The sequence below is a fragment of the Ricinus communis genome, chromosome 5, assembly GCF_019578655.1.
Source record: "Ricinus communis isolate WT05 ecotype wild-type chromosome 5, ASM1957865v1, whole genome shotgun sequence".
Taxonomy (NCBI): Eukaryota; Viridiplantae; Streptophyta; class Magnoliopsida; order Malpighiales; family Euphorbiaceae; genus Ricinus; species Ricinus communis.
This window is the reverse complement of record NC_063260.1, coordinates 10,434,963-10,457,622: the sequence shown is the minus strand read 5'-3', so window position 1 is coordinate 10,457,622 and position 22,660 is coordinate 10,434,963. Positions and strand designations below refer to the sequence as shown.

The window sequence follows — 22,660 nt, the reverse complement described above, 5'->3', positions numbered from 1 at the left end:
ATCAATTAAATAAAAATCTTTTGAAATATAAAAAATAGAAAAAAAGCACTTTATAATTAATTAAATTTAATTTTTAGTAATTTTAGATGATATTACATATAAATAGAATTTATCTGTTACAGGGTTAAGATTTTAAAAAAAGGAAAACTTTTCTTCTATTACTTATTTTACTTGATATTGTAGGTAACAATATTTGTGACACCGTTGTCAAATGACACCGAATCAATAGCTTTATTTTCATATATTTCACAGTTAGCGATCACTTCATCCATTGTGATCTATTTTATAATTATAATATATATTCATTAAATACATATATATTATTTATTTTTACAATATAATTACATAATATATATATATAAATTTAAAATAAACATAAAATTCTAATAATAGAAATAAATTAATAATTCAATATTAGAGTAAAAATAATTAATTAAAATAAAATATTTGAAAATATATTAAACAAAATATATAATATAAGTAATATAATTAATATTTATATACATTTAACATACATCTTTTATTTTATAATTATATATTATTAAATGTAAATAAATATAAAATTCTAAAACTATATTTTCTGTTTTTAATACCAAATATATAAATTTTTAATACTTTTTTAAATATCTGTTAAGAAAATGAGACCATATAATATGGACAAATGTGGTCTTTAAATGATTTTAAAATATTTGGCCTTTAATTTAGCGATTATTTAGATGGTCTCTAATTTAAAGACCAAAATTGTATTCTTTAAGCAGCTGTTACTTTACATGTACAAATTTTGGCGTCTATTTTAGCGACCATGTAAGACCACAAATATTATTTTTAAGTGGTTTTCAAATTATGTACAAAAATTTAGCGTCCAATTAAGTAGTGTCTAAATGGTCGTTTCTGATTTGGTTGCTAAATAATTGTAAAATGGTTGCTAAACAACAAAAGTAAAATTAAGTTTATGAATAGTAGCAAAGGGTCTCTAAATAGTAACTAAATAGTGATTATATTTATATGGTTGCTAAATATGGTCTCTAAATTATATCTTTTCATAGTGTTTATTTTTTATTTAGTTATAAAGTTGTTATTAAGTATTCAATTGATATTAATTGATTCTGACTTTACTGAGGATGATTGTAACAATGTGATGATGATGAAGAAAATGAGTTTACTGATTTTATTTAAATAAATTATTATTTTTTTCTTAAAATCTACAATTACCACATAAATGCGTGTTAAATTTTATGTTTTAATTTTTTGGAAAATATAAGTTGGGTTTGTACTAATAGCTTTGGATGTCTACAAGACTTTTGTTTGGATCTAATGAGCTTGTTGTTTAGTTTCGGTTCCTTGATTTTGGAAAAGAGCAATTCATTAATTAATTTTCACAATGTGTATTAATTAATTTTCACAATGTGTATTACAATCCTTTTTTGTTGTTATTGTATATTTTGATTGAATGTTTTTATTTGATAAGAAAACTTGAAAAGAATCTAGTTGCCACAGTATCATATAATAACAGAAAAATATAACATGATTCATTACTGATCAATTTGAGTATCATCTTTTGTGATTATTGAATTAGGTATTGAATGGATGTAATAATTATAGTTATAGTATAATGTATGCATTTTACCTTATTTTATCCGTAGTGTTTGTTTTTTATACTTCTTTTTCCTAACTACCCAAACCAAACTCCTTTTTGCTTTTCCTTTACTTCCTAAGTACCAAACATATGATAGTTTCATTTCATTACTCTACCAAAAGGCCTAAAAAATAGAGAGATTTTGGCATTGGAGCTCTCCTGTTTGTTTGGTAGGTTAGCACTGATGTTGGGTATCTATATTAGTGGGTTAGCAGTCTGAAAATTATAACTAAACTTCATTTGAATAAAATATATAAAATTAGATTAAATTATTATCAAAGAATAACTAATATATTACTTTCTGATATTAAGAATCATTTTGAATTTATAAAAATAGTTAGATATATGTACATAACAACATAGTTAAATATTTCAAACAGTACATAACAACATATGCAAATAATGTTCTGATTCTTGGTTTAATTGCCATTATAATAACATCCATACTTCCTTAACCCAAAATATAAATGTCCTAACAAATGTGCCAATTCAGACAAGACAAATAAAGAAAAAAGAAATGACAAGAGACTTGATCATCCTTACTACAATATCTCATAATTCTAACTATCTATGTTTGGAAGGATATCTGTACTGTTGAAATGAAGTCTGAATCATCATCTATGTCTATCTCTATGTCAGTCTCGATCTCCAGTTCATCACGAATGATTTTCTGCATTAGATCTGTACCCATTTGGGTTACCTGACTCCGAAAGAAACTTCCCTCAGGCGAAATCACTATGAACTGAAAAATCATCAATTTGAACGATCAACAATGCAAGTTATCAATTCAGTCAAAGTGATCATGAAAATTGGAAAACAATTCACCTTGGTATACGTAATGCTAATCATCCTCAGATTCGGCCGTAATAATGCCTCAACGAACGAAGCAATTATTCGGAATGGGAGGTTCGGTGACTGAATCCAAAGAAAGAAGGATTCTGCTCTGCCAAATGTTGCTAGTTGCTGCAGCAGTCCTCTTTCAATCAGTGGCTGCAACATTGTTGATGTTATACCAGAAAGATCCATGCACTATAAATAAAGAATGAATTACTTATTCTACTGATTCACAGTAAATTAAAAAGCCAATAAATCACCTCGATGAAAGATTCATGTGAGAATATACGTCTAGCCTGACTTACGCCACGAACAATTTCCATCAGATTTTGATCCACCGTTCTGCCTATTCTATTTATCAATGAATTACACCCATTATAGTAAAGATAAGCTTCCTGAAGATTGTTTAAGTTTCCTAATCGATACTCATCAAGAATGTCTCCATATAGAGTTAAAGATTCAAGATTTTGCGCGGCGATTCTTAATGAAGTAGATTGCCTAGTATCCGGGCTAGTCACAAGCCAAACAGTCATCATCCTAAGTCTCTCAGTTGAAACGTCGACTCTGTGGAGATCATCTTTAATGCTGTTAGCAATACAAAACTTTTCAAGGGATGTGCTTGAAACATTAAGAACTTCTACCCCTTCTACAAACTGAACATTCAGTTCCCTTAGTCTGGGGCAATTTGCTGATATCCATTCTCCAAGCAAGGGGGATTTAGTAACTCTTACGTGGCATAAAGATAGGACCTCAAGTGAACCAAAACGAACTTCATTGTCATACAATCGCATCATTGTAATCTTACTCAAAGAAAGATACTCGAGCGATTCCAATTTATAGACAGATGGTGGCAGATAAAGAGTTTCCTGAAGATGAATGATCATCACTTTGGCTTTAAGAGCCGCAGCATAATTTATCCATCTGATTGCGTTACGTCTTTCTACAAGAGCTGCAGCACTGAACTCCCAGAACAGATTTAACGTTCCCATATTCCTCTCTCGCAATAATTCCGTCCACTGTCTATTCAAATTAAAACAATATTTACGGCGTTTTCTTAGATCGGCTCCTACTGTTCTTGAATCTATCGTTATGCTTTGAGCAAGAATCCTGTTGCCTAACTCTCCAAATCTACTGGATATGGTTCTACATCGAGTTACGTCTCTTATTGGTAGAAAAGAGAGAATGCGACTCACAAGATCGTCAGGAAGATTATCCATGATGCTTGCCAAGATCGATAAAAGACGTTCTACCAAAACCAACCCAAATGACTATAATGTTGCTGTAATGAATTAAAGATCAACCCTGACTCCTCCTCTTGCAATGAATAATAAGATTAGAAAGAGGATTTTCACTTCAATCTTTAAGGAATTTGGTTTAAGAAAAGAAACCAAGATCTGATCACAGAATCCCCTTCTAGAGAGAATTCAAATTTGATTGCCAATGCTGAAAAGGATTGCAGAGAACAAAATAATGGGTTTTCAATTTCTTTATGGCAGAACGATCTTGAAGCAAGAACGATTAGAGAAATGGGTATCTTGATTAAAGAAGAATTTCAATTTTCTTGGTTTGGGTTTCACTGGAAAATATAAAATATTTCCCACTTATATGGACAGTTCAATTGGGGTGTGAACTGGAGCAATAACAAAGTTCCACGTGGTCAATTGCTTAACAGAAAACAGAAAGAAAGATGCGGCCCTGTATTTAGGTGCAAGATGACGTTTTAAATAAATTGCTTTTCGTTTCATATCCATATCCTTTAAATTATTTAATCTTTTTCTAAAGAATTTTGATTTTGATTTTAATCCTTTGAAATGTTAATGTAATATATTTATATATATCTCTCAAAAATATAAAACAGAATTAATCAACTATAAATATACTATATTTATATTTTATATCTCAAGAAATATTTTTCTTTCTTCTAAATCTCTAATTTTGAAATAAATAATTGATTAATTTAATCTCATAACAAAATTAAATTTAATACAGAGAAGTTTGTCCTTGATCTATTTGTACATAAATTAATTAATAAATCAAATCAATTATTAACAGTCTAGCTAGCTAGGAACTACAAAATGCAAGCGAAGATTTGGATTCTAGCTACGGGGATAAAAAGTTATATATAGTAAAATCTCTCTCGAGTGATATTTTACATACGAATAATCTCTATATAGTGTTATAAAATTATAGTTCTAATTTGGACCAGTTATAAATAAGAATAAATTCTATATTATAATAAATTATATATTTTTAAGTCTTGCTTTAAAAAAATATCTTTCCATATAGTAATATTTATATATCTTTTAAAAAATACATGTTATGCTATATTTTATTTTACTGTAGTATTTTTTATCTTATCAATCTTATTTATATAATATGACAAGATATTTATATATTTTATTTTTAATTTATGTTATTTCATTAATAATATTAAATTTAAAATCTAAAGAAAATTTTTAGTACTTAAATCTTTATTAATTTATAATTTTATCATATAATCATAAATTTTATTTAATTTAAATATATGACTACACAGAAATTTTATTCCCACAATATTTCCCTTCCAGTTTCTTTAATTGCTGCCAACTACGGGCATAAAGGTCCAATATGGGGCCCCCTAAATCATCTTTGCATCTATTTGGGGATAAAATATGTGGAAATGTCTTCAAAGCTATTCACGAAAAGATTTCTAACTACTATAGTTAGTTAGAAGTTTATAGTTGAGTTGACTGCGGTAGTTAGTTATTCACGAAATTTTTCAGCTTCGATCCGGTGGTTTTCAGTGAGTTTCAGGCAAAAATATCTACATACTCGCAGCTCAAGTTTCACGTAAGTACTTTTGAATTCAAATTTTGATACCGTTGATAGTATCAGATTTCGGATTCTAGTATTTTCTGGACATGCAAATTTTAGATTTTTGGACTAGATAAATTTTATTTGGACTTTAAATTATTATTTAAGAATTTTATAAAATATTATTACCATTAATTATTAATTATAAATAATTTAATTTAATTTGATTAAATTAATTGATAATTTAATTATAAATATTATAAATTAATTAGTATGATTAGATATTATTATGTTTTATGATAAAAGTAGTTGTGAACGATTCATTTAGGTACCTGCAAATTATTTGTGAGTTGATTGTGCATTAAATGTTTATGCCGGATAGATAAATAATTTTTGTGATCTGAATTGTGCTGCGGAGTGGAAAAAAATAATGCAGTTTTGGTGGCCTCGATTCTATTAAATAATTATTGAATATTTGAAGTAGTTTTAGCAGGTTATAGATTCATTATACGGGGGACAACCGTCCGTATTTTTTGGGAGGTTCCATCGAATTTTCGATAAAATTTTCTAGTCGGGATCAGTCGAGATTTCTTTAGGCAATCAAATCTAGAAGTCTAGGCTTAGGATTAATTATGAAAGATTTTATTAATTTAATTATTTTCATGAATAGATAATCCGTTAGTCCAATCGGCTCCACCCGAGGTGTAGGAGTAGTTAGTGGAAATTCGATAGAACTATGAGTTAAAGTCATATATTCTGCTGCATATGTCAAATCTGGACCTAAATGTAATTCTTTAAATGAATAATTAGTATGGTTATGTTAGTAGCATAAATATTATTGAATTTATTTTTTACTATCTATATTATTATTATTATTATTATTATTTCTCATTATTAGTTTTATTATTATTATTATGAATGTTGTAGTATTAAATTATATCAGTACATCTTTTGTGATTTAATTTTAGTATTTTATGAAGAGAATTGAACCCATAAAAAATAATAGTATAAGAAAGAAAGAAGAAAAATAAACTTAGTCAAATATATAAGACTTGTTTTTTTAGAATGAAATTATTAACAAGGTGAAGCCTCCATTATATATACATGGAGGAGCCTTGCATTATACTACATTTCCAATGTGGTAAAAAAAAAAAATCTCAAATCTCCAATTTTTCAATGTGGGATTTGAGTAAATAAAACATTAAATCCTATTAATAATGATTCTTAACACTCCCCTCATTATTAATTTCCTCCTTGATATGCTTTCTTGAAATCATGCCAAGTAGTTTTCTAAACTTTTCTTATTTCAGATTATTGAGTCCTTTAGTGAAAATGTCAATCAATTGATCTTCTGTCTTTATCTGTAATAATTTGATTTCTCCAACCAATACTTGTTCTCTAATAAAATGATATTGCACCTCCACATGCTTTGTCTTTGCATGAAATACTGGATTTTCAACCAAACTGATAGCTGATTAATTATTGCAATATATTGGTACTGCATAATCTACTGGCTGATGTAGATTCTTCATCAACAGCATAACCAGGTGCTTTCTTGTGCTGCCATTGTCGCTGCACGATACTCAATTTCTGTTGTTGATAATGACACTGTTGGTTGCCTTTTACTGCACCAAGTAATAACTCTCGATCCCAGACTAAACATATACTCAGTAGTTGATCTTCGGGTATCATAATCTCCTGCATAATCAGCATCGCAGTATCCTTCCAATTTGCATGGTACTCCATTTCTGTACAATATACCGAGATCAAGTGTACCTTGGATATATCTCAGAATTCTCCGAACTACTTCCAAATGAGGCTTCTTCGGATTTTGCATGAATCTACTCACTACTCCAACTACAAAAGTAATATCTTGTCTCGTGAGAGTCAAATATATCAAACTGCCAACAATCTGTTGATACATAACATAATCCTCCAAATCTTTGCCTTTTGACATGCTCAATTTTGAGTTCACCTCTATCAGAATAAAAAAAGGTTTGCATTCAAACATCCCATATTTCTGAAGAAGATTCATTACATACTTCTGCTGACACAAGAACAATCCTTCTGATATTCTCTCTACTTCTAAACCAAGAAAATGATTCAACTTTCCAAGTTCCTTCATCTGAAATCGAACTAATAAATTCTCCTTTGTCTGGTGGATCTCTGTCACATCATCTCCAGTGATAATAAGATCATCCACACAAATAAGAATAATTGCTAGTTTCCATTCTCTAGCTTTCACAAATAAACTGGAATCTGCTGGTGCAATTGTATATCCACTGTGAATGAGAAACTCAGCAATTTTTCCATACCAAGCTCTAGGAGCTTATTTCAATCCATAGAGCGCTTTCTTCAACCTGTAAACTTATTCAAAATTTAGCTGGTTCTCAAATCCTTTTGGTTGCTCCATGTACACATCTCGATCAAGCTCTCCATTCAGAAAAACATTTTTCACGTCCATCTGCCACAAGCTCCAGTACTTACTTGCAGCTAGAGCTAACAAAATGCGAACTGTTGCAATCTTTGCTACAGGACTGAACGCCTCATCATCGTCCAATCCATACTGCTGTGAAAAACCTCGTGCTACTAGTCGAGCTTTGTACCTTTCAACTGAACCATTTAGACGAGTCTTGATCTTGTACACCCATTTGCATGATATGGGCTTTACATCTTTTGGCTTTGGGATTAAATCCCAAATCTGCTTCTGAACAAGAGCTTCCATCTCTTCCTCCATCGTCTTTCTCCATTTTGTCTTCTGGAAAGCCTCCTTAAAGGACTCTGGTTCAGTTTCTTTATTCCCTGTCTTTTCCACATATGCCTCCTCTGCCAGCATAACATACATGGAATCTATCTTCTGTCCCTCCATAATTGGTGTGTCAACTATTTTGACTTGTTGACAAACCTTGACATCTCTAGGGCCAAAAATAACAAACTTCCCACTATCAGTTAATTGTGAGACTGATAAAAGATTCTTCTTCATCCCAGTAACTCGATAAACATCTTCCAACTGCATTTGCTTTTGATTTAGATAAGAATCAATCACCATATCACCAATATGAGTGATTGGTAGCTGCGAGTCATTTGTAGTCACCACAACTCACCTGCCTTTATATTCTGAAATATTACACAGTTTATTCATATCTCCTGTTATATGATTGGAACACTCAGAATCAAAGATCCAATTTCTCTCATAATCAATTCTATAAGAACTCGCAGCACTAGAGGCTTGCTCCTCTTTTTCTTCTACTGGTAGCCATGAGGCTAAGTACAACCATAAATTCTGAACTGGAAGATTCCTTAAACTGCATTGTCTCAAAATTCACAAACAATGCCTCAGCATCCCATTCAGGTTCTGCTTGGTTATAGTTGCTCACTGTTGTTGCATTACTTTCTATTGTCTTCTTCTTCGACTAGCAATCTCTTGTGTAATGTCCCTTTTTGCTACAATTGAAACACTCGCCATTCGAACGTCTAAAATTTCTAGATTGACTGTTGTTCTCGTGTTGCTTTTGTTGACTTCCCCCATATTGGGTATTCCCTCTAGTCTTTCATTTATTTTGACCATGAAATTGATTTCTCCTTTTGTTGGTGTAGAGTGCCACCTTCTCAGAATTTAAGAATACCCGAGCCATTTGTTTTGCTAGAGTTTCTTATCCTACCAGTAGATTTTCCAACTCCTCAATAGAAGGTTGTGTGGGCCAACCTTGAACTACAGCCATAAATCCTCTGTACTCTGGTCGCAATCCGTGTGTGATAATCCGTCTCATACTGTTACTGACAATTCCGTCTCATCCTATTACTGACAATTTTGGATGCCTCATCTAACTCAGCAATCTCTCTACAAATGGATTTCACCTTCGTAAAATACTGACTAATTGTCATATCTCATTGTGAGACTGACATTAGTTCATTTTACAACAACTGTAGCCTTACATCATTCTTCTTTGCAAATCGTGAAGCAAAACAATCCCAAGCTTCCTTTGGGGTAGAAGCTTCTCTTATATGCTCCATCATCTCTTCTTCAATAGTGATTTTAATGGCAAATATAGCTTTGCCAACTTTAATTTTTGACTTTCTGATATTACCAGCTTCATCTTCTAGTGGTGATGTAGTCTCGGTCCTAGCAACAACCTCCTAGAGGTCTTAACCTTGCAAGTATGACTCCATGTAGGTCTTCCACATGCTATAATTATTATTATTCAATTTTTTAATAAAACCAACATTACTTGAATCTGCCATCGTGACTTGGTTTCAGCAGCCCCGCGTCTCACCAAATAATTCCGGTTCCAAACCGATGAACTCACAGTTCCAAACTGTGCACGAGCAGAATCTCCCCCGTACAACTGCTTTGTACGTTAATAAACAGGACTCTTGACAGACTAGTTCCAGTACCAAAATTCTTTTCTGATGTGGAACCACAGAGCATACTAAGAAATTTTTGGCTCTAATACCAATTGAAGAGAATTGAGCTCATAAAAAATAATAATATAAGAAAGAAAGAAGAAAAACAAACTTAGTCAAATACATAAGACTTGTTTTTTTGGAATGAATTATTAACAAGGTGAAGCCTCCATTATATATACATGGAGGAGCCTTGCATTCTACTACATTTCCAATGTGGTAAAAAAATAACAAAAAAATCTCAAATCTCCAATTTTCCAATGTGGAATTTGAGTAAAAAAACATTAAATCTTACTAATGAATAATGATTCTTAATATTTTATGTTACATGAATTAAATTGCAATTGTTGGAGTGTCATGTTGCATATTATTATTGATGCTAATGTATAATGCAGTTCGGGATAAGACAACAGTAGAACGTACTACTTAATGGGTTACATCAGGACCATTTGCGCATCGATGGAAGTCAGAGTCAGGTAATACAGTAATATTCGGTGTTGTGCCTTGGTCGAGCACAACTCTCTAGGCTTATAGGCTTTTGGTTGCCGGAGAAAGGTCCTTTGTCGAGTGTTGTTCTCTAGGCGCCGGCTGTGTTGGTATTTAAATGACCAGACTGGACTTAAGGATCATAATCGAGTTTTGCTCTCTAAGCGTCAGTTTTATTGGAGTAAAAGAGCTAAAAGGCTGGTAGAATTGAGGTTAGGGTTCTGCTAAAGTGCTCGTCCCGTATATGTTAAAAATCGCATATTTTTAAATTATAAAATGACACGCATTTATTATTATGTGATGTTCTATATTATTTAAATAATCATTATATATATAGCTTTTTTAATTCAAATATATGATTTTAACTCACTCTCAAAACTGACAGTTTCAATTTTAATTTTTCAAGTGATAGCTATGTTTTTTGTTGTCTTTCTCTCGACAGTCCGACTTCCTTCTCCTTCAGGCATATTGTAATTAATTTCTTTCATTTACATTTCAAATTATTTAAAAATTTAGACTATCCGAAGTAGTGATTCCAAACTTAAATATTTCATTTTGATATGTTAAAACTATGAAAAATTATTAAGTGATCATGCTGATAGATTGATTTAATTATATTGTGATTATGTGAATGAATATTAGTAAATGAATTGTTGATATATTCGACTAGTATATACATATGTGTGTATTATTTGAGTTTGATTAGTCAGGTTTGCTACAAATTTCGGTAGCCTTAAATCCATCTATTTCCTAACGCCGGTCATGGACCCACAGATCAGATCATGACAACTCTTTTTTTTATCATGAGAATTTTTTAAAATATAAGAAATAAATATATATAAAAATAACTCTGAGATATTTTAAAATAAAATATTATTATATATTTTTTAATAATTTCACTCAATATTTTATTATTTTATTTTTTACTATATTAACTATATTGTTTTAAAAATAAATTTAATATGATAATCTTTATCTACTAATAATAGGTTATATTATATATAAAACTTTTTAAATGAAATAACAAATATGACACTTAAAAATAAACAACTAACTAATGGCTATATTAGTGATTACACATATGAACAACATCAATTATATATGATTTTAACTATTAGTTATTAGCTATTAGCAACAACTATTGGCTACCAACTACAAGAATAGTAATGGGGCGGGTTGAGGTGAGTCTGGTTTCCTCCATTCTCGCCCCGCCAAGGATCAGAGCCGATATATGGTAGGAAAAGGTTTTTTTAAGCGAGCTCGAGTCAGGTTTGAGTAATACCCACTATATTTAGTTTATATATTTTTATGCTAAAAATATATTTTATTAATTTTTTAAATATATTTATTTAATATTTTAACTATAATTGAATGAATAAAGTTTATATTTAAATAATATTTAATATATTTACTTATATTTTATAAATAAAAAATAAAAAATATATATATAAAAATAGGTAGGGGCAAGTTATATTGCAGTGATAGGACGGGGTGGCTTATGCTTATTCCCGCCCCGTCACTAGTAGCCAGACGGATATTCTCCGTTCCATTTAGGTCAGGTTACAGGTAACCCTTGGGTACAAGGCAAATTGTCGTCTCTAACCAGTTTAGTCAAACAAGTCCTAAATTTAGAAACAGTTAGTTTTCTTTCTTTCTTTCTTTTTTTTTTTTTTTTTAACTTCTTCATCGTTCTTTTCAAGGTCTTTTAGCTCATCATGGTGGATTATGTTCTTTCATCCTCTAATCCACCTGAAGATCCTCCTTTACCATTCTTTCTTCATCATGCGAAGAATCATAGCTCAGTTATTATGGCTCCTGAACTTACTTTCATGAATTTTGCTTCTTTGAAGCAATCTTTTCTTCTTATTGTTTCAATCATAAACAAACATGATTCCTTGATGGCAACATTCTCAGACAATCACCAGATTGTCCTTTGTATCTCCTACATCATATGGATAAATCTCATGGTTGCTTGGCTTTTGAGTTTAATTTCAACTGCTATTGCTTCAACCATCTTCTACATGGAGGAGGCAAGTCCGATTTGGGACAAACTTAATCAGTGATTTGAGAATCTATCATCTACAACATCTTATTTCAATTGTTAAAGGCACTAAGAGTGTCGATGGTTATTTCATAGAGTTGAATGGAATATATATAGGAAGGATTGTAATCAAGGATGCTTTCAAGTCTTTATCGAAATCAAACAAAATGACTATGTTATTAAGTTTCTCAATGACTTCTATCAGGCTATTTGTTCAGATTGTGGTTATAATTTAAAACCTTTTCCTACTCTTGATCTGGCATACAATTTGGTGCTTAGAGAAGAAACCCAAAGATCGTTGCTTTTTTACAATCTCAAAACCTCAGTGACTCAAGCTGCAGCCAGGTACCGAGACAAAGTATGAAATCAAACCATTTATATTTAAATTGAAAAATATAAATGAGAGAAAAACTGAAAGAAGAAGAGAGATACAGAAAAATGAAAAGCGTAGGAAGAAAGAAATAGAAAAAGAAAAGTGATAATAAGAAGAAGAAAGAAAGAAAAGAAATAAGAAGAAAAGAGAAAAGTGATAGAGATAATAAATGAAGGGAGGAAGAGATTATAATGGGTCAAAAGATTAGCGATGGATTCTGTTGCTAAGTGAGAAAAGTAAAAAGTGTAAGAATTCAAAAAAAAGCATCATTAAGTTCCAAAAAAGTAAGCAGAAAATCTAGAAAGTGCAGTAAATATAAAAATTGAAAATCCATCGTCACTAAAACTTTTTTCATTTTAGTGCAGAAAATCTAAGTTCATGACTAAAACTTTTGCTAAATTTATCTTTAAGTCTATTACTATACGAATCGTCAAATATTTTTTTGGTGAAAGATTTGAAGTTCGTCGCTAAATTTGGCTTCAATTTTGCAATGGGTTGGGTGTGTCGCAAATGCTGTCTCTATTCTGTTGTTAATTCATCTTAAAAGTTCATTTTTTATTTTTTTTAACTTTTCTATTGCTAAATCGTCGTTATTCCGTCTGTAATTAAAGGTAGATAAAATCTGCCGCTAAACCCAGAATTTCTTATAGTGCGAGTTCATAAGCTATTGACTCCTCTTAGTGATGAAGTTGTGTCTTCTACTGCTGGGTCTTCTAGCAATGTTTTACCATATTTGTCTAGGTTGCAGGTAATGGCTCTTCTGTCTTCTTTGCTTCCAATAGTTCTTTATTCAATCACTTGTTGCAAAATAAGTCTCAAGTTGCTCCCTGGATCATTAGTACATGAGCAACAAATCATATTGCTCGTTCATTGTCTCACTTTCAATCTTCTCATGTTCATGCTTGTTTTGTTCAACTTCCTAATGGAAAGAAAGCTAAAGTGTCTCGCATTGGTACTATTGTTTTGAATCCTTTCATTACTTTGCATAATTTCTATGTATTCCATCTTTCACATTTAACTTGATTTCTGTGAGAAAGTTAACCTCCAAAAGCACTTTGCCTCATCCCAACCCACATGACTTTATGTAGGTCCTCTCGTCATGGATGATTATTGGACTGGCTAAATTTCATCAAGGCTTAAATTATCTACAAGCATCATCATCTGCTACAGCTCCTATCCTTGATTCTATTTGTTACATCACAGGCTTGTTCACATAGACCTTGTGCATATTACCCCTCAACCGAAAGGTACTGTTAAGAGGAAGCATCAACGTGTCTTGAATTTAGCTAAATCCTTTCTCTTTTATGCCAACCTTCCTTTAAGGTATTTGGGTGATGCAATTCTCATTGTTACATTCCTTTCAAACAGAGCTCAATCATCAAATTTACAAAACAAGTTTCCTTTTGAACTTTTATATAATAAACTTCCTTTTTATGATCAGTTGAGCTATTTTAGTCGTTTATGTTTTGTAGCCAATGTTGTTAGTTATCGTACCAAATTTGATTCCCAGTCTAGGAAATGTATTTACATTTGTTATCATTTTGGTGTTAAAGGTTACGAAGTGTATGATCTTGAAACTCATATCTGTTTTATTTATAAAGTTGTTATATTTCATTAAAATATTTCCTTTTCAACTTCATAATTCCCATATCAATCCACAATTTTCTTGTCCCTTATGGACAAGATTCTTTTCTGACTCATGTACATACAGAAACTTCTATCTCTTTTGAACCTGTTCTTTTTTCACATACATCAGTTTAGTCACCTGACTTACCTATTTCTTCCTCCACTTGTCAAGATCTTATCCTTTCTTCTTCATCCGGTACTGGTCCTACAAGGAAAAGTACTAGGCAGGTCAAACTTCCTTCTTATCTTCAGGATTATCAAGCTTCAGTCCCTCATCATAAAATCTCTGATGTTACTTTCAATTTTTCCTAGGTTCTTTGTTATTCCAAGTTGCCACCCTCTTATCAAAAGTGCGCATCTCTTCTACAACTTGATCTTACTTCTTATGAATAAGCAGTCAATTTGATCATTGGGTTGCAACTAATCAGAAGCATTAGTTCTAAATAAAGCCTGTTTCATTATGCCTTTACCACCTAATAAAAAGCTAATAAGTTGCAAATGGGATTTCAAAACCAAATATCACTCAGTTGGCACTCTTGATAATTACAAGGCCAGGTTAATGGCCAAGGGTTTCACCCAAAAAAATATGGTTTTGATTATGAAGAATATGTAGTCCCGTTGTGAAAAATACAAACTGTCTGGGTCTTTTTGGGCTTCAGCAGCATCATAAGGCTGGTATCTTGCTAATTAGACATTAACAAAATGTTTTTTATTGGTGATCTGATTGAATAAGTATACATGGATATTCCTAAGGGTTATCAGTTTCAAAGGGAGAGTTCATGTGAATCCGATCAACTCTAAGATGGTATGCGGGTTACACAAATCCTTATACGGCTTCCAGATAATGAAACTTGAAATTCAACCGAGTGTTTTGGAAAAGGCATGAATACAGAAAGTTGGTGGGCAAGTTGATGTACCTTACATTAACTAGACCAGACATTATATTTTTGTGCATGTCCTTACTATGTAAATATCCTTCTAGCAACAGCCTTGAAAGTAGTCAGATATTTTAAGAATGCACCTGGATAAAGCATTTTCTTTTCTTCCATATCAGTAACTAAATTGAAAGCATATGCTGATAGTAATTAAGGAACATGCAAGGAAACTAGAAAATACGTCACAAGGTATTGTGTTTTGTTCAGGAAATTCTTTAGTTAGTTGGAAGTCAAAACAGTATGACAATATCAGTGGTAGTTAGATGTGTTGATTTATCGTTTTCTTTCTCATTCTTACATCTTCCTAATTATGCCCATATAAGATTTGCAGAAAATTTATGGCTTTGTGATAGTCTTTAAATGGGTCCTTTGCTTAAAAGAAAAAAGGTCTTTGAAATGCCATATTATTAACTTGCTTTTTCTTCTGCTTGTTGATATTTATATCAGTTTTGGGTAATACTAATTTGCGACTCTTAAGTCATTGAATAATTCATTCATTGATCAGCACCGTTCATACTATAGAATTCATGATTATGGTAAAAAATAAGTAAGCAGTGGTACTCTAAAAATAAGTAGCCTTATTTTCATTAAATTAAGATATCAACATTGCATCTGTATAAATTAGTTCCATAATATTTAAATTATGTCTGGTCAAAAAAATAAGTATAAAATTATTTTATAAAATTTATTTATAAACTTATTAGCAATATTTATATAATTTTAAATTTAATTATAATTAGATTAAATTTTAATAAAATATATAAAATTTCTAAATAAATTCTATATTTAAAAGTAAAATACATATCATAGAAACCAAATACCTCTTTCAAATTTTAATATCTCATTTTATTTTGTTTTTTTAATTATAATCAACACAATATTCATTTCATTTAGAATGAATTCTATAATTATTATTACTAAATATGAAAATTTATATATAAATAAAATAAATTACCGTTCGTTAATGTGTTCTAGTCGGATAGTTCGATTCTAACTTTACGTTTTACTAACCTTCCAACTTAAAATCCAAATTATATAATTTAATTAAGTTAAATTATTGTATTTTTAGAATTTTTCATGAGGCTAATCATGAAACACTTCTAGTAAGATTTAAAATGCATATCAGCCACCAAGTAAATATGCAAACATGTAATCATTATCACAATTCCAAATTTTCATTTGATAAAAGAAGGTTGAACTTAATTATATCATTAACCATTATGATTAGGCATCTAGTGAAGGCACGAGGAATCTTCTTCTTCTTCTCTCAAACACAAAAGGGCATTATAGTAATCAACCCAAGATTGCCAAATCTTATTCCAATTATAAATGAATGAACATTTTCCCTATAAGTACATTAACCCATCAATATCTCACTGAAGAAATTGCCTTTGCAAATTAAAACTACCCATCATCGCAAAAAGAGAGGAAACGAATAAAATGAAGCCTGCCAACAAAAATACATGGCATTCTCCAATACCTTACCTCTTTGGCAGTTTAGCTCTAATGCTGATTATCATAGCATTAGCATTGATCATTCTGGCATGCTCCTACTTTAAAGACTCTGCAACTACATCAGGAAATGAAGAAGAGAAACCAAGAAGTCACATTGGAACTTCAGGGCTTGAAGCTGAGGCAAAGATTGTTGTTATCATGGCCGGAGATGAAAAGCCAACTTATATAGCAACACCAGTACTCACCTCAACTTCAACTTCTAGCTCTGACCAAGTATAGATATTAATTTATGTGTATCATGAGATAAGTTGTATTAGCAAATGCAATCTAGTGAGAGGAGGTAAAATAAAAGCAATTTTTCTATTTGATCTTTGTCTCCAATGTCTTCTTTAGAGTCCTTTTTTTTTTATAAAATATAAATACCAATAGAAATAATTATTAAAATCTATTTTTTTTACAACTATAATTACTATATTCTTACATATTACTTTTATAATTATTAAATCTATTTTTAACTTCAACCGACACGGATGCATTTTCAATATTAATGTTTTAATTTAATATAAATAATAAATAATAAAAGTTGAAATTTTTATTAAGCCACGGATCAATTAGATGAAAATGTGTGTGATAAAAAAGTATATATCATTCTTTTATTTTTAATACTCTCGATGATAACTTGACCTAATTAAAAATTAAGAGTCCGAAATATAAAAAAATATAATCAAAATTTTCTCTAATTTTAGGACTTATTTATAAATAAAAAAATATAATATTCTTTGAAATGAGAGATGAATATTTTAGAATAAATAAGAAAAATATACATAGTTAATCAATTTAAGTAAAGCATAAAACAATATGAGAATGATGCTACACTGTAGGCAATGGAGTTGAAATATGTGGTTATAATGACCTAAAAACCTCATTGGATAACATAAGAATGGCCACATCATTCATTTTCCATAGTTTTGGAATAATTTGTTGACATTTTATTTTGGTTAAAGTGTTAGTGGACGCGGCGGCATGAAGCCTCTCAATAGTAATGATTGCCTTTATTTGGACCACTGTGCATAATGGGAGACAGTCGAATATTTAGACCTCTTCTCCTCAATTTTCAATTTTCTTTTTTTCCTTTTTCCTTATTTAATGTGTGTGAATATATCCTCAGGATATTCCTGTTGACATATTGCAACATAATGAAGATATCAAAAGTTACAAGATTTTGATCCTAATTAAGGGTTAGTCAACCATTAATTAGTCAATCGATTGATAAATTAGTATTATATATGTATAATTAATGATTTTGGTTGGCTAAACTTAATTAAGGATTTTTTTGTATTGAAAAGTTAATTTCGAACTGAAAATTAAAATATTGTTTAAAATATTGAGAATTAAAAATGAACTGTTCAATTTTCTCGAAAATTGAAAAAGAACAGTATAATCCAGTTGATTGATTTCTCAGTGGGATTAGACCGATGACTTTGCTCACTCTTATTCGTGCCTCATGAATAATATCCATAGATGTGACAGATTGATAGGGTCACTTTTGACACCTTATATATGTGTTGTTTTACGTTCACTAATAGAATATATACACTTTTATCGCATTAATATTATATATATATGATATGTTGATTAATTTTAAAATATATTTGATTATTTTAAAATTTTTATTTTTATTTTCATTAGAGTTTTAGTATTTCAATCTTTTTTATCCTTCATATTCTAGTTTCTAAATTATTTTTTATTTATAAATATTTAAACCAACTAAAAATACTTAATATAATATTTTTATCCAGTTTTATAGATTAAAATATTTACATAGCTTATTCTAATCAATAAATTAATTTAAATATTCTTCGAAAAGAATAATATTATATTTTTTATTTATTTAAATTTTTATTTATTTGTTAAAAAAATTAATAAAGTTTAGTTTTCATTCATTTAGATAAAAAATAAAACTAGTTAATCTATTTTTTTTATTTTCTTCTATTCACCATAAAAATAAAATAAGATATATTCTTCCATATTAAAATAATAAGAGAATAGATAAATGTATTAAGTTTTCTTTAAAAAAGATAATTTCTAAATATAAAACAATAATAAGTAATTTTTTTAAAAAGAATAAAAATTAAAATTAAAAGATTAATTCAATATTTGTTAGTGCAAAAAATTTTGAATAAGATTAGAAAAAAACTAAAATTAAAAAAGAAAAGAAGAAATAGAATAAAAAATATAAAAAATAATGAGTAAGAATATTTAGAGTATTTTATATATAATATGAGTTAAATTATTATTTTAACCTATAAAATTTATAATAGAGACTATAATATACATAAATTAGCATATTCAAATATTTAATTAAGAAAAGAAATAATTCGACATTGAAATAGAAAAATTAAAAAGTTAAAATATTAAATTCATAATTATTTTTATTTTTATTAGTAAGATGTGACAATCATTTATTATGAAAACAAATAAAATTATGTAAATGTTTTATAATAAATAATTAAAGACTCATTTTTAATATATAATTTATGTATGATATTTTATAAATTTATAATTATTAATATAATTCTAATTTTAATAATATATTAATATAATTAAATACTACAACTATACATTGTACTTAATTATCAGCTAATAAATTATGTTGTTTATTTTCACAAATTTCTATCTTATTTTTAAAATTTAACCAATGACATTCAATAATTATTAAACTTTAAATTTATTTTAATTTTTATAAATAATTAAAAAATATGTAAAATTCAAATAAATTTAAAATAATATAGAAAAATTAATAATAAATTAAGATAGTACCCATTAAAAAATAAACTTAATGGTATTTAGGAAAATTCAGAATTAACTATTCGTTTAAGATTATTTAAACATTAAACAAAATAGCATGGGATTGGGTTCTGTTTATATCCAATGGCATAATCCAATTCATATCACATCACAGCTTAGGATAACAGCTTTCTTTCTTTCTTTGGGAAGAAAAACTTTTCTACTCTTCTCTTTTCTTTTTCCGCCATTAGCTTTGTCTCCAGTATTACTAATAAAAGCAGTAAAATATATTCTCGGATTTATAAACCTTTTTCTGACATACATTATTATTTTTATTTATAGAAAATTTTTAATGTATTTATTTTTAATATATAAAATTAAACTTATGTTTAGTTTTATGATTTTTTTACATTAATTTATTAAGGAAAAATCACTTTCTTAATTAAATAACAATTATAGTTTTAAAATTTAATTTAATTATATTTTAAATATCATATTAACTAAGAAATTAATTTTATATTATACTATTATGTCTAATTTTAAAAAGTAATTTAATTATATATAACTACCTACTAAATTAAGACATAGAATTCTTTTCATATATCTACTTACTTTTAACACATATAAATTATTTTCTTAATCAAATAATAGTTTTGATTTGAAAAAATAGTATTTTAATTATATTTTAATAATATTATTAATTAATAAATTTGTTTCGTAATTATAAAAGGATATAGCTTGTTAAATGATTTTATGTTTTCTTTTTTACTTACTTAAGTTAGTATTTTTTATATTTTCTTTTATTTGATTATAATAATATTTTTAATTTGATATTTTTATTTATATGTCCATATATTGATAAGATTATAAAGTTTTATCACAAAAGCAAAAATTTAAATTAATTAAATATAACTTTAATAACATCTTGTATAACTTAAATCAAAATTATGTAATGTTTAATGTCGTATAGTAGGAATAGTAGGATTGACAATTTATATCATGTCTTGTCTAACTGTCACATTTCGAATTATATGTATAACATAATTAATGTGAATATAACTATTTAACTAACCGTGTCGAAATATTAAATCCAAACACGAATACGATTATTAATTAGATATAATCAAGTTATATTAACTCGTATGTATATTTTTTTAATAAATTATATTTTAAAAAAAGAATATTGATTTAAATTTCAAAAAATGTATATTTTTCTAAGAATAATAGAATGCCTCATATTTGAATTATTATTTTAAATTATAAAAACATCTTCATAAATGACAAAACTACTTATATAAATATATTACAAGAAAATAAATATGTTAATAAGTACATTACTTGTTAACTTATTAACTCATGTGAATAAATATTATTTTGGTTCGCTGTTTGATTAAAGATGATCGACCTATTTAAATTTTTTTTTTGGTGTTATAAAAAGATTATCCATTCATAATCCTACTTATCCCAAATCTAAACCTTAACTATATGCATCATGTTGTATCGCTTAATCAGACCATCAGATAAATATTCCAGTAAGGACAGAAGAAGAGCAGAAAACAAAAAGGAAATAAGAAAAAAAAAAAAAAAAAGAAGAAGAAAATGAAGAAAAGAGCTAACCATCTTTCTCTCTTTTCTTGCTAATTGCGCAAACCCAACTCTTCTTTCTTTCCGTTGTTAAAGCCTTTCCTTTATTTAGTGCTATAAATACCACCATAGGGTATACTTTCATTTCATTCTTCTGGCAAAGGACCAAAAGCTAGAGAGAGAGGTTGGAAATTATGATGAGACCTACAGCTACAAGCAACTCTACAACAGCAGCTGCTGCAGGATTTTGGCATTGGAGCTCTCCTATCCCTTACCTGTTTGGTGGGTTAGCAGTGATGTTGGCTTTCGTTACTGTGTCTTTGATAATTCTTGCATGCTCTTATAGGAAGTCTTTGTTCAATCATGAGTCGAGAGACGATGATCATGAAGACAAAACAGGTGCTAAGAAAGTGGAAGTAATGGTGGATTCTGATGAGCCAAAGATTGTTGTTATTATGGCTGGTGATAACAATCCTACTTTCTTGGCTAAGCCTAAGCTTAAGCCTAAACCTGAGCCTGAGCCTGAGCCAGAGCCTGTGGTTTGCAATTGCCAGAAGATTGAACAAGTTTAAGCTCTCTTTTCTTTTTTTTTTTTTTTGCTTCTTTAGAATTGTTCCTTTTTCTTTTCTTATTTTATTGTTTTTGTCAATTTTGTTTTTTTGGTGTTTTGCGGGGAATATGAATTATGTAAAATGATGAGTATAATGAGGATGGGATGACAATTTTTCTGAAAATAAAGATATCTTGTAGAGTACTTTCTTCAATTTTTCACATTTATAGGCATTACAGATTTCTTGTTGGCATTTTCCACTTAACTTCCTAAACTATGCAATTTCTGAAAATATGATGTATCCACGAAGGGAAGCTACCTTTAATAATTTCCAGTGTTAAAAGGTTTCACCACGTGATTGGTGAACCCATAATAAATTGAGAAGCTCCTGAATTGCAGAAAATACAATTCCGAAGTGAGGTTTTTTAGTCTAAATTGAGCTCCTCATGTTCATTATATTGGATAATGATATGAAGCTCAAATTCTTGTTTTAGGCATTCTTTCATATTCTACTTCCCTGTGAAGGAGCCATCAGTATTGTCACCAACGTTTGAGACTGCACAAAACTTCGATTGGCGGAAGCCGAACTCTAAAGAGAAAGAAGTATCTGTTGTCACCATTTTCCATATTCGAATGAGGGTACTGCGAGCCCTCTTCCCCACGCATCTAACCACCGGTTCCACCGAATAGATCAGCACAACGAACTCGTTCACGAGTTCCATAGTCATGGCATCCTACTGCAGGTTCATAGCCCAATTGCTAATTAGTTTTAAAATTGAGGAAATTACTCACGCTGATTTGTTTCCTCTTTAGTTTTTCATCCGCCTCATTTTCTACTTTTATTTTTATGCTTTTGTATTTTAATTTTAATATTATTTAGATGGTTTTGTTTTCTTTCTTTTGACGATTACTGATTTCTTTTGCACTAAATTTTTTGTTTGATTATGATTTTCTTCCCTTATTCTTTTTTATTTCAATTTTTTTCTCTGTTTTAAACTTTTCTTATGATATTATTTTCCATTTTATTTGAAACTTTTCACTATTTTGTTTGCCCAGTAATTGTCGATAACGTATACACAGATAATCTTTTGGTAAATACATCAGCAATTTGACTATCACTAGCTATATATGTAAAACAATGATATCACCCATTGAA

General features: G+C 29.2%; 2 protein-coding genes across 2 annotated transcripts; one reads left to right on the top strand and one right to left on the bottom strand.

The window, feature by feature from the left end:
• Positions 1 to 2,111: 2,111 nt before the first annotated feature.
• On the bottom strand, positions 2,112 to 4,018 carry LOC8263904 (F-box/FBD/LRR-repeat protein At1g78750). The gene is made up of 3 exons (XM_015726387.3): positions 2,731 to 4,018; positions 2,462 to 2,626; positions 2,112 to 2,378 (listed from the first exon to the last, which is right to left on the bottom strand). The coding sequence occupies exons 1-3, from the start codon at positions 3,685 to 3,687 to the stop codon at positions 2,205 to 2,207; spliced, it is 1,296 nt and encodes a 431-aa protein (XP_015581873.1). The 5' UTR covers positions 3,688 to 4,018; the 3' UTR covers positions 2,112 to 2,204.
• Positions 4,019 to 20,671: 16,653 nt separating this feature from the next.
• Positions 20,672 to 22,427, top strand: LOC8283754 (protein GLUTAMINE DUMPER 6). Its single transcript, XM_002539738.4, has one exon. The coding sequence runs from the start codon at positions 21,149 to 21,151 to the stop codon at positions 21,524 to 21,526; it is 378 nt and encodes a 125-aa protein (XP_002539784.1). The 5' UTR covers positions 20,672 to 21,148; the 3' UTR covers positions 21,527 to 22,427.
• The last annotated feature ends 233 nt before the right edge of the window (positions 22,428 to 22,660 follow it).